This window comes from Phoca vitulina, unplaced genomic scaffold, assembly GCF_004348235.1.
Source record: "Phoca vitulina isolate PV1807 unplaced genomic scaffold, GSC_HSeal_1.0 scaffold3, whole genome shotgun sequence".
Taxonomy (NCBI): Eukaryota; Metazoa; Chordata; class Mammalia; order Carnivora; family Phocidae; genus Phoca; species Phoca vitulina.
This window is the reverse complement of record NW_022589706.1, coordinates 6,448,412-6,461,401: the sequence shown is the minus strand read 5'-3', so window position 1 is coordinate 6,461,401 and position 12,990 is coordinate 6,448,412. Positions and strand designations below refer to the sequence as shown.

The 12,990-nt window shown below is 44.3% G+C and overlaps 1 protein-coding gene across 4 annotated transcripts in view; it reads right to left on the bottom strand.

Annotated features, from left to right (window-relative positions):
• Positions 1-12,406, bottom strand: part of CPEB2 (cytoplasmic polyadenylation element binding protein 2) — a 70,659-nt gene extending 58,253 nt beyond the window's left edge. For 2 of the 4 annotated variants that reach the window (XM_032399957.1, XM_032399962.1), the window contains exons 1-3: positions 10,510-12,406; positions 7,349-7,630; positions 6,476-6,565 (exon numbers count right to left, since the gene is read on the bottom strand). In XM_032399957.1, coding sequence (XP_032255848.1) covers positions 6,476-6,565; positions 7,349-7,630; positions 10,510-12,207 — 2,070 coding nt within the window. In that variant the 5' untranslated portion in view covers positions 12,208-12,406. The remainder of the gene's footprint in view (positions 1-6,475; positions 6,566-7,348; positions 7,631-10,509) is intronic. The other 2 variants (XM_032399968.1, XM_032399974.1) reach the window with 1 other exon arrangement.
• Between the last annotated feature and the right edge of the window lie 584 nt (positions 12,407-12,990).

Sequence of the window (12,990 nt, the reverse complement as noted above, 5' to 3'; positions counted from 1 at the left end):
GGGGACCAGAATCAGTATTGCAGACTAAACAAATTGCTGTTGAGGAATTTAGAAAGCGTGCAAAGTAATACTAAATGGTAGACTCCTAGACCAGTTGATCTTACTCCAGCTTTATCACCATACAGCTATATTGGTACTCCTTACTTATCTTTATTTACTTTATTTTACATCATTAATAGTGACTTTGATTGGTGAGGGAGGCACAGAGAATCAGTGAACTAGAATAGTGGTTCTCTCACTTGAGCATGCTTTAGGATCATGTGGAAGGGTTGTCAAACACACATATCGCTGCGCCCCAGATTGCTGGGACTCTGCTGACACAGTCTGAAATTCAACAGGTTTACAGTGGCCCCTGAAAACATGTATTTACAGTAGGTTCCCAGGTGATACTTAGACTGATAGTCCAGAGACCATATTTTAAGAATTGCAGAGCTTCTTTATCTTGAGTAAGTTACTAAACCTTTTTAGGCTCTGTTCTATCTTCTAGAAAAGAAAAAAAAAAATTGTCTCAGACTAGATAATGCCTAAAGTCCACCTTAAAAATAATAGAAATAATAGAAAAGCAAAAGACTCAAAGCACTATGTAATAAATTAAATAAAACTGGAATAGAGAGGCCTTTGGGCAAAAATGACATACAATTTTAGTAATCCAAATATTTCCATCTTCTGTGCTTCCACCATACTATGTTTGTAACTAATTTGTTGATTTTCCTGCCTTACCCACTAAACTAAATTAATTAGAGGCAAGGACCTTCTAATTATGGAATATAGCTAACTCTCAAATGTTTGTTGAATGAATAGTAGTTTATCTCTACTATAAAAACTGCGAATTAAAGTTGAGCTCTGTGAGGGCAAAGGCTGTTCAGAACCATAAAGTCTTCTTAGAATTCTCCACGGAATAGGTACTCAGATGTTAATTGACAAAGCTAAGACAAGATGTATTAAAAACATATTTAAAATAGAATTTAAAAATGTAAGCTATCATGATAAAAACTGTATATATAATTAAGTAAAAAAAAAACCTCAGGAGGTATGTTGTATCATGTAGGTTCTAAGATATATTATAAATACTTCGTATTCTATTTACCTTAAATTCTTGCAAAGAAAACGTGTTATGGTTCAGGGATATCTTCTCAGGCTGATGTTTTCTGAAAAGAATCAGACTATGCCCCATCACAGTGGACCTATGAACTTAATTAATGGTGACTACTACCACCACCCAAATGATATTTCTCACATTTTTTTTTTTTTTTGGTCACACACTAACTCCATTCAAGGAGTATGATCTTGCTTTAGAGCAAAATTTAAAGTAAAATTAATGAAGTAACTCCATATACACTGTCAATGGGCAATATTTAGGCTAAGAAGGGAAATATAAAAGCAAGCTAGTCAATAAATGTCGGTGACCACTAGGTAATAAACAAACAGTGGTTATTCAAAAAAGCTGCATGTATTGATAGCTTTAGCTTTAATGCCTATATCCAACTGAAATAGTGTGATGCCCACTTAATAAGGCCCCTTATTTTCCCTTGCATTTCAAGTCTCATCATGAAACAAACTCCTGCTTTAGTAAGGAAAATAACAAAGCTATTATAAAACTACTAGCTTACTTATACTTTGGTGAGCATCAGCTGCATCCCACATGATTTTTAAAGCACTAAACACAAAATAGCCTTGAGCAGGCAAAGAGCTCATGACATCTCAAAATCACTTTCTAAATTTAATGAAACCTATAGGTTCATGTTCAAAAAGTATAGATAATTTCATTAAATAAAGTGTGGGGATTAGAATATAACTTCTGGAAAAAAACAACAACAGAAACAAATCTAATTACAGAATAAGGATATTAGAAAAATCTGTGTTCACACAAACTGCCTGAAACTATTTTAAGGTAAACATAAACACACCAAAACTGATTAGCACATATATGGAAAATCATAGCAATGTAACTTATATTTAATGACTATATGACAACACCCAAGATGTTTCACAAAAGTAAGAATCCCTATGAGGAAAAGATTACCCCAATCTACTTTAAATATGAAAATTATCTGGCAAAGAATCAACTTAAATGGGTTTTCAGAAACTGAGATTACAGAATCCCACAAGCAGTGGGATTAATTTTCGGGAAAACTACACTCTATTATATTATAATATTTTATTATTTTCATAAACCCAGACATTTGCCATAAAGAGTTACAGAAGCAAGAATACAGTCCGAGAAAGACTGAAAAACACAGAAAGAACAAAGTAATCCTAATCTTAAATAGGATAACCTAAAAAAAGATTAGAAATGCTAAAAAATAAAGAGGTCAAGAATATTAAAATTAGTACAACAAAAAGAACTTAATTAAAAGGGGACATTTCAATGGGATGTTATATTTTTACTCTGATATATTAAAAACCCTGTCTCATTTCAAAAGAAGTGGTCAAGCAGAACATTTTCCTCTTGAAAATGAAGTATTCACCCAAAGAAAAAGGAGATGGATTAGGGGAAAACCCCATATTGTCATATTTAAAGATATACCAGATGCTTTAACATATATCCTTCTAAGTAGAAAGATCAGCTTTTGTTGCAGTTTTGTGTTGACTTTTCCAATTTTTGCTTTAAAATAACAAGTTGTACTAATATTGTCCTCAATCTTCAGTAAATACTGATTTTACATTCCTGACGACACACTGCTACTCTACTGAATTAGCCGCGGATGATGTGCTACTGTCTTACTGCACAATGTCGTGTTCAGTCTCCTACTCTCTCATTTCAGTCTCTGGTTGTTCCACACAGACACCCCTTCTTCATCTGACTGGACTTTCACCTTCTCAAAGGCAAAGAACAGAATTTCTCCCCATATATCCCAAGGGTAATTAAAACACTACGACATACATAACGAACATACATTTTTTGAACTTCATTAATCTGAACCTTGACAATGTGCTATGACAGTGACACGGAAAAAATTAAAAAAAAAATTTTTTAAAGGCCCCAAATAGCTAAAGCTATATTAGTATCCACAAGGATTAAATGGAAAGGCAAGGAGAAAATAGGCGGTATAAGAATATATCAAGTACAGTTAAAGAATTGAATGCAGGATACAAAACTTGAAAAGAAAGCATCCATTACCTAAGCAGGTACAAGAGAACCCATTCTTTCTCATTTTCAGTGAGTGTTAACAGTTTGCTGACTACCAATGCCCCCTGAGGTTCATCACATTTAAGAACCACAATTTAAGGAATGTTCTATTAAATGAAAAATTAGACTTGGTCTGCTACTATATATTGTTTTTTGTGCAAAGTGAATAAAGACACCAAATAATATATTTTTCCAAGAGACCCCCATATTATCATTTATCATGTTGTCAAGTAACAGTCTAGATATTAAAGACTAGTGGGAAGTATCTACAATTAATTCAAGGTAGTTTATGTGACATGCTCACTTCCACAGGAACAAAAATCTAGAATTGAATATATTGATAATCCCTTAGCTAGAGGACAGGCCAACATCCATCTTGTAAGGCTTCACGGCTATATTACACTTTTAAAGGCATTTTGTTGCTTACAGAGAACTGATGTACCATATATAAACCTGCAAGTAATAATCTCAGCTACTAGTATATTTACTTTTTGATTTAAAATATTAAAGTATTAATGAATATATTATAATCCCAATATCTAATTGAAATTCAATTTTAAGGCAATTAGAATTCATATATCGGAGTATGATTTCTTGCAAGGGTAACTACCTAACAGCATTTTAAAGAAAAGTATTCTTAGCCTTAAAGAAATTAACACAAATACCTAAAATTCATTTTAAAGTCTGAAATGTATTTAAAACTTTACCTTTGTTTTTAAAAAGTTTAATATTTGAAGCTTTTCCATAAGAAAATAATTAAAGTAAGGAAATGCCAACCAACCCTAAAAATTTTATATGCAACTGAGTAAAACCAATCTACAAAACCATTTCTTCCCTATTTGCTGATTGTTAATTACATGTCCAGTTCTTGCTTTAGGTAAGGCCTCAAGTATCCAGGTACAGGAATTGAGACTCCAGTTCTAGAATTTAGTATATTTTTTATGCCTAATCAATTTCAAACTAAAAGAAATAAAAAGTTAAATGTTTTAAAATAATGTATTTGTTAACTGAGATATATTAGTATTAAAATGTTCTATATAATTAAAAAAAAAGTCAGAATGAAAATACTGCCCCAGATATTTAAGTGCTTAAGAATTTTCTGTAATTTTAACTTTGCCAAATAGTGAGGAACTACCCAATGGTTTAAAATACCAATTGAAGTTTGTAGCTGTTGCTGTATTTTTAAAAACCTCAACTTCAAATACCTCAACCTTTTATGGAAAGATAGAAACACAGAACAAATTTTGTATCATTAAGTACCCTTAAGGTCCTCAAAAGAGAGAACCACATTAAGACCAGTTGGAAGGTCATACACTATACCTTGCCTGCCTCAATCCAATTCCCACCCCTTCTCCCCAATAAACCAGGACCTTTGTATTCTAAAAATAAAGTGTGTGTGTGTGTGTGTTGGGGGGGGGTTGGTGGTGCACAGGGAGGAAAAGAAATGGCCAAAATAGATCAGAGAAAGTATAAGAGCTGGCTAAAAAGGCCTTTCATGATCTAGTTCAAGGTTCTCCCTTTTATAGATACGGAAACTATGACCCAAAGACATAAAAGACCCATAGACTGTATCCTTAGATGTCATAAGGACTGAGAAAGAGGAAGAAGGTTCAGGTTTCAGACCTCCTTTACTTCTAGTTCAGTTCACTTCCCACTATCTTTTTCTTCACCAAGCTCTTCAACTTCATCATATCACACCTCTGGCTCAAGGGTCCCAAGGGAATGACAGTATCTCAGCAGTTTACCAAAAGAAAAAAAAATTATCTTTAAGCACCTAAATCCTTTCATGTAAAATGAATTTACCTAAAATCCTAGGTTATAGAACAGGTAAGAACAGATTGGCTTTGACTGAAATCTAAGTGGGAGTGCTGGAGGCCCTCATCTTATAGCAGCCCAGGGGCTGACTTCCCTTTCATTATCACCTCTATCCACTCTCTAGCACTCCACCAACTGAAACCATCTCAATAACCTCATTTCTCAACATGTGCCCTGCCCCCATGGTCCCTTTAAGACAGCTAATCTGTCTTCTCTGTTCTCCACAGTTAAATATCCCTCATATATATATCCTCTTGCTTCTTCCTACACATGCTCTTCAAATAATTATGTCCTGTCCTCTCTAAAAACATGTCCCTTGCCACCTTCAAAGTGATTATAATTTTCGTCTTCTAACATATCATCTCCTAGGCATTTATGTATTCAATTTGAACAACATAAAAGTGCTACCATAAAAATGTCACTAATATGGCCTAACTATAGGCCAGAGTGGAGAAGAGAGTAGAAATAGATGGATAGCTAACTTAAATTATTAACAAAACAATAAATCACAAATTGTGTGAGAGAACTACTTATTTCTAAGTGGAGATCCTGGTAGGACTATTTTGGTAAAACGGTAGAACTTGTCTAAAATAAGTGCTAATGATAGATTATTGAAGTTACTGCTAACCCTCCAAATTTGAAAGCTATTGACAAACGCATTATTAATCTATTTATAGAGTCCTTACTTGTAAAATCATCTCATGTTGATAAATTAACTAAGGAAGAGCCTTAGCTAAGGATAACATAGCTCCATTCAGTGGGCTCCCACAATGTCAAGTCTATACTCATTCAAGCTTTGGCTCTGTAGGAAAGAATCCTCATGTAGGACTGAGTTTTCTACTTGTCCTGTAATAATTCTCATCACTGGGTACCCAGTATGAATTCTAATTTAGTCTGCAGGAAAAGAGATAGCATTTTGTAAGCACAAAGGGCTTAAAGGTAATTTAAGACCAAATCCTAGCTTTTTGATTTATGGTTTTTCTGTAAGAAACTGATTATTTGGAAGAAGATAGTATATAACAGCAGTGACAAATTTTAGAATAAAGAAATACTATACATGAAGTTTTTCTTAAAGGTAAAAAAATTGAAGCTAGGGCTTCTTTAGAAATATACCTCAAGACAAATGTAGATTTCGTGACAAAAATTTACTAAAAAATTCTGTAGAACACTGATGAAATGTAAAATTGAATGTTAAGTAAACATATGATTTTGTCCCCAACTGAAAATAATTCTGAAAGATAAAATCTGTTCAGTTTGACTGATGTTTAAAGTCAGGTGCTCTTGGGTATATAATTCCTTTTTCCAAAAACAAATTCTGTTTTGGAAATATAAAATAGTTATGAATTACTTATAAATTTGAAAATGAAGCATTTTATACTAAATAACTGACCTTTTAAAAATAAATTGCTTTAATGTTCTTTGACATATGCTTACAAAGGTATAACTGAAAAGTAAATAATAAATCTTACTCATAATATAAACACTAAACTCCTAGTCAAAATCCTGAAAAATATACACTGTGCAGCCTACCTGGTCTATTCTGGATGTTCCGGCTGCAGTGCACCAACTATCTTGGAGTGAATCTGAGCCCCAAGCTGGTAACTGCAAACTAGATCTCACCTTCAATAGCATAGAAGTTTTCATCAGAAATAAGCAGTTCTCTTCCCCACACCCACCCACAAAAAAAAAAAGAAAGAAAACAAAAACAATCAAAGTTCCTTCTGTCTTGTATTTTTGGTCCTCTAAAAGTCTTAGGGGGAAAAAAGTCTCATTGTGAATAGTTACAAGGACCTTTATTAGCCTGTAATATCAATAAAACATTAAAATGCCTGAAAAAAATGCCTAATCATCATAACTATTAGGCCACATTTAGAAAAAAATAGTCACTGAACCAGGGAGGACAAATTTTAATTTGATGCAAAAAGCCCTAATATTATTTTGCCATAATCACAGCTGTACTAAGTATATTCTAATATATATACAGCTGATCACAGTCAAATCTATGCACAATTACTTAACATTTTAGTTTAGTTATATTGGAGAAGACACTCATTTTGGTGGCCTATTAAAGATGAATAAATTAAGGCATTCTTGAGCTGCCAATTAAAAGCTTCAAAATGTATTTAAGAAATACAGGTTTTTCTAGATTTTATGAAGCTTCTTTTCTACTGTGTGTTTAGAGAATATTTTAGTCTCAATTTTCTCTACATAAGTACTTTATCCTTTGGCAATTAAATTATATGCTTAAAAATTAAAACTTTATGTTTTAATCTCTTAATTTTACCATACTACTACTACTACTACTACTACCACCACTACTACTACCACCACCACCACCACCACCCAATTTCTTACTTTGAAAGATCAACATTAGAAATAAGACCATTTACATACCATTCTTACCTGTAAGGGTAAGAGTGTATTACTATTGTTGTCTGTTCTGAACACATTATCTTCAATCCAAGATTTTGGAGTCAGTGATGGAGTAGAGCGAGTAAATTTCGGTGGTGCTATGACATTACCAGAAAATGGTTTCTTCAATGGAGATATCTGATTCATAGTTCCTGGAATTCCCATGTTTCCAGTTCTACGATGATCTCTGCCATGCATTGCTCCCCAGGACATACTTCCAGTGCCCCAGCCACTGCTCTGATGGTTGCTCCAAGGAGATTGTTTCAGAAGAGGCTGAGAAAAACACATCTATTTAAATTATAGGCATTTAAAGAGTTTATAATTCAAACTGAAATTTAGGCCTGCGCTAAGAATATATATAATCTTAAAAAAATAAAATCTCTAAACGTTATGAAAGGTTAACAGGTTATGAAAAGTAATAGGTTTGAGATCTTGCTATATGAAAAGATATTCATTTAATGCTAGATGAATTTTCATTCTCTTGTCCATTTTAAATTACAATGAACCAAGCAGGTATTTCAGGATAATTATTGAAATAGAACCATGCAGTTACTTTTCTTCAGAATCATATACATAAGAAAAGAAAATAAATACTTGAAAATTGAAATTAACTTTGAAGATCCTTAAAGATATAACCTACATTGTTATCTCAAAACAAGCATATTCTGCTAGGCGTATAACTAAAAATATGGTCCTTAATTAATAAAGGTATGAGTAATGATAGGAGTACAATATTTAGACTTTAGGGTTCCCAAACAAATTGCACCACCGCAACAGTAGATAATGGTAACATTTGATGGTGTTCTCTTGCGTGAACTAAAAACACCTTTTAGTAGAGGAACAGTATAGAAAATATGTCTTCTTTGTATTGTTTACTCAACTTTTAAGGTATTTTATTCTGATTTTAATGTAGTTTCTTTTAAAGTGTTTTTGTTTTTCTTTCACTTAATTATCCATGAACAGTTAAGCAATTATCTGACGTTACCCATAGGTGGATCCACTGAGATATACTAAAGATAAGCAACTACACATGCTTTGATTATTCTAGTAGAGATCTTAATAATACAAATCTCCATCCAGTTCATTCATTTTCAAAAGTAAATTATATTCCAAACTAGAACCTATGACAAAAAAAGCTGAGAATCCACCAAGAGACAATAACTGTAGAGTTTTGAAAAGTATTATTTGCTAGCAATTATGTTGTCAATGAGCTTACAACTAACATTTAGCTAAAGGAAATATGGACCATGCAGTTGTTATAAGTAAATAAGTTACTATAAATATTCTTAAAATGAAACCTCCTTCTTATAAGACAACTTAAAAAAAAAAAAAAGAACTTGACCTATAGTGCCTATTTAAAAAACTTTTTAAATGCCAATATAATCATGAATATACACTGCCCCCTCCACATAGTTCAGAAGTACAGCTCAGGGACCATGAACAAATCACTCCATTCTTGAGGGGCCTCACTTTCCTTACTGATACAGTGTTCAAGTTCTCTTCAGTGATCTAAAATTCCATATGACAGCTGTGTGACCTCTTAAACTTCACTGTGAGAACCATCTTCTGACAGAAAGCAGATTACAGTTAAATATGAATCATGCTATATGGTCTTCTAATGTTCTATATCATGGCTCTAAGAATACAAAAGTACCTATAAATAATTTTCTGTGGCAAGCTTCCAGTTTAAAAACGACGACCCTGACACACACAAGATAACTGCTCGAGATTATAGAAATCACAGAAAGTGGAATATTATTTCAAAATTCCGTCTTTTCAATCCTCATAGGCCACATTCTCGTTTCTGGGGGAGACACCAGTGATTCAAAATAAAAACTGTTAACTGTTACTCTGGTTGATTTAAACAAACTCTTAACTGTTACTTTGGCTAAACAGTATTCACCTTTTAAAAGGTTAGCCCCTGAAAACTTTAACAGGTCAACGGAAAAAGTTATAGGCGTAAACAGGCACTGGTTAAGGTCCAATTTTGTTTCTCTCTCAATCCTTAATCACGAAAATGACCTTAAACACACCAATCACTACAATAAATGCTGACTGGATCAAAAAAAGAACAATAAAATACTCTTTCCATGTCAATTAACCAACCCAGCGGTCACTCAAACATTGTATTGAGAAGATAACAAAACAAGAGCTTGAACCAGAAAGGACCCGGATGGATAAAAAAAAAAAACCTGACCGGTGTTATTTCATAATTGCATTACCCACTTAAAATACACATGCCCCATCATTCAAGAAAAGGTAAGGCCACCAAAAAAATGGGAGTCCTCCCTTCGAGGTACAGAACACGAATCCCGAATTCAAGTTTAGTTTTGTCTTAGAAGCCACCAAGCATTCCTCGCACGCGAAGAGCGCAGACACTGACCCGGTCCCGGAGCACCTCGGCGGTAACCGAGTGAGCCCCGCGGGCCCGCTCCTCTCTGCAGGCGTCTGACAGCTCGGGACCGAGCCCGCGGCGCGGCGGCCGCTGCTCTCCCGACGCCGGGCCCTCGGCGGGCGCAGCGGCGCGGCGGGCAGGGCGTCCCGGCCGGCCACCGCCTCCCCGGCCAGAACTCGCGCCGGGCGGTGCAGAATGAAACAGACTCGGCGGAAGAAAACCTTCCCGTCCGTCCCCTCACTGGCCGACCGGGAAGACTCACGGGCTCCCCACACGCACCGTCTGCGGTGCTCATGCTCCCCCTGCGCAAGTTCGCTTCCCACGGCCGCTCGTCCGAGGCCGCCGCCCGAGCCCGCCGGCCCCGCGTCCCCCGCCCGGCCTCGCCGCGTCTCCCGGGCTCGCGGAGCGCGGACAGCGGCCCTCCGCGTCAGGGGCGCCCGCTGCGAGGGACGGCCGAGCCGGCGCGCCCGCCCGCTGCCGCCGCCGCCCTCGGTCCGGGCGCCATTCGGCCCCTGCCCCAGCCCCCACCGCCGCGCCGGGCGTTCGAGGGGGCGCCCGGCCGGGGCGACTTCCAGCGCGACCCCCCTACCCGAGCCTCGCAGCCCACGGTGGCCACTGCCCGCCCGCCCCGCCGGGGGCTGGCGTCCCGAGTCCTGTCACCCTTCTCCACCCCCCCGGCCCACTCTCATTTGGGCGAGTGGCCCTCGTCGTCTCGGTCCCCGGCCCCGCGGCGCAGCCGGGCCGCCGCCCGCCGTACCTGGTGGTGGTTGTAGGAGTTCCTCTGCTGCAGGAAGGCGGCGGCCGCCGCCTGGTGCTGCTGCTGGAGCTGCGGGCTGACGGGCGACCTCCGGCTCTGCGGCTGCTGCGGCGCCGCGGGCGGCGGGGGCTGCTGCTGAGGTAAATTCATGGCGGGCGGCGGCGGCGGGGGCACGGCGGCCGCCGAGAAGGGGCCGCCGAAGCCGCCGCCGCCGCCGCCGCCACCGCCGCTCGCCGGCACGCTGAGTCCCGCGCAGCCGTGCGGGGACACGGGCGAGAAGCTCGGGAAGAAGGCCGGGTTCATGGACGACGGCAGCCCGGGGTAGAAGCCGTTCTCTGAATCGGGGCTGGGCGGCGGCATGGCGCTGAGCGAGCCTCCGCCGCCGCCGCCGCTGCCGCCACCCGGGGTGGCGGCCGAGGAGCCGGGCTGCTGCGGCTGCGGCTGCGGCGGCTGCTGGGGCGGAGGCTGCTGCTGCTGCTGGGGCGGCGGCGGCTGCTGGGGCTGGGGCGGCGGCGGCGGCGGCGACGCGGTCTGCACCGACCAGGGGGTGCCGAAACCGGGCAGTGGCGGCGGCGACGCGGAGCCGCCTCCCCCTCCGCCTCCGGGGGGCCCCCCGCCCCCGCCGCCGCCCGGGTGCGGAAGGTCCGGGCTCTGCAGGCTGCTGAAGGCGCCCGCGCCGAGCGCCCCGCCGGGCAGGAGGTTACTGGGACTGTTGAGCAGAGGGTGGTTGGGGGACTCCATGGAGCCCGGCGCGGGGTTCACCGGCGGCGTCGAGGGGGCCAAGCCCGCATTGGGGGGCTCGGCGGCGCTGCCCTCGCCCGCGGCCGGGGTCTTGCGAGGGCTGCCCGCGCCTCCGTGGCGGCGCCGCGGGGCTGCGGGCGGCGAGGGCTGGAGCTGCGGGAGCGGGGGCAGGTCGGCCGGGCGCTGCCGCGGGGCGAAGTCCTGCGGCGGGAGGTGCTGCGGGTGCGGTACGCTGAACTGCTGTTGCTGCTGTGGCTGCTGGCGCTGGGCGAGCTGCGCCGGCTGGAGGAGCGGGCCGGGCGGTGGCGGCGGCGGTGGCGGCGGGCTGAACCGGCCGGGGCAGTGGAGCGGCGGCGGCGGCGGCTTCGAGTCCGGAGGGTGGGGAAGGTGGGGAGGGCTGAACTCTTTCCTCTTCTGGCTGCTCAGCTGCTGCTGCTGCCGCTTACTGAAGTCCTGCGGGGAGGAGGTGCGGCAGCAGCAGCAGGAGGAGGCGGAGGAGGAGGAGGGGTGGTGCAGACTCGGTTTGAAGTCCTGGGAGGGGAGGAGGTGGGTCACACCCGCGTTCGTGCCGCCGCCGGGGTGGTGGTTGGGGAGTTTCTCCGCGGCCGCCGCCCCCGAGAGCGGCCGCGCCGGCTGCTGTGTCAGCCCCAGCAGCAGCTCATCCTGCATGGTCTGCTGATGCGCCAGGAACGGGGAGGAAGAGGAAGCGGCGGCGGCCGAGCTACCCGCGCCGCCGCAGCCGAGGGGGATAGGAAAGGGGGAGGCGGCCTCCGAGATGCCGGTGACAGGCAACGGCGGCGGCGAGAGCGGGCCGAAGGGCGTGGCGGAGGGCTGCGGGGCGGTGGCCGCGGCGGGCCCCGCAGCGTAGGGACGGTACGCCCCGCTGCTGAACAGGGACCCGGGGCTGCTGCTTCGGAGCGGGGCGGTCTGCAGCACCCCAAACCCTAAGTCCCTCATTTATCAGGCGGGCGGCAGCGGGAGGAGACGCGCCCCGTCCGCTGCCCCGCCTAGGAAGCCGCCGGATCTGGGGCGGCACGGCCGTGGTGGAAGGAGGGGGAGTCAGTGAGAGGAACACCGTGACTGAGCCAGGGGCACCCACTTCGGCCCCGCCAGCCCTCGCGGCAATCACCGCCGCCTCCCGAGACCCGCTCGGGCACCGCCGCCGCCGCTGCCGCCGCCGCCGCCGCCCTCGCCGCTTAAGAACTCCGGAACGTGCGTCAGCGCCACCTCACAATCGCACCGCCCCCCGCGGTGCGTCTCGGCACGCGCGGGCGCGAGGCCGCCGCGCCCCCGCTGCCCCGCCCCCGCCCCTCCCCTCATTAATATGCAGGCTCGGCCAGGGGCGCGCTTGCGCTCCCAGGAGGGCGGGGGGAGCGCGGGAGCGAGCGGCGTGTGTCCTCGCGCCCCTTCGGCATCTAGGGAAAAGAGGAGGCCGGTGGCGGTAGCCGACGGCCGACTCGGGTCTGAGCGCCCCCCGCGCGCGCGCGCGCGCACAAGGGCAAGCGCTCGCGGGCGGCGCCGACGGTTCCTGGGCAACGGCCCCTCCCGGCGCGGGGTCCGCGCAAAGGCTGCCCGCGGTCGCACGCGCTCCGCCCCGCCCCCGTCGCCCTCGCGGCCCCGCCTCCTTCCTGTCACCTCGGTCCCGCCCTCGGTCACATGAGGCTTGGCCGCTGGGACGCCTCCCGGGGCTGTGCTGCCCGGCGGGGGAAACTGAGGCCGGAGGACGCGACTGGGAGCGGC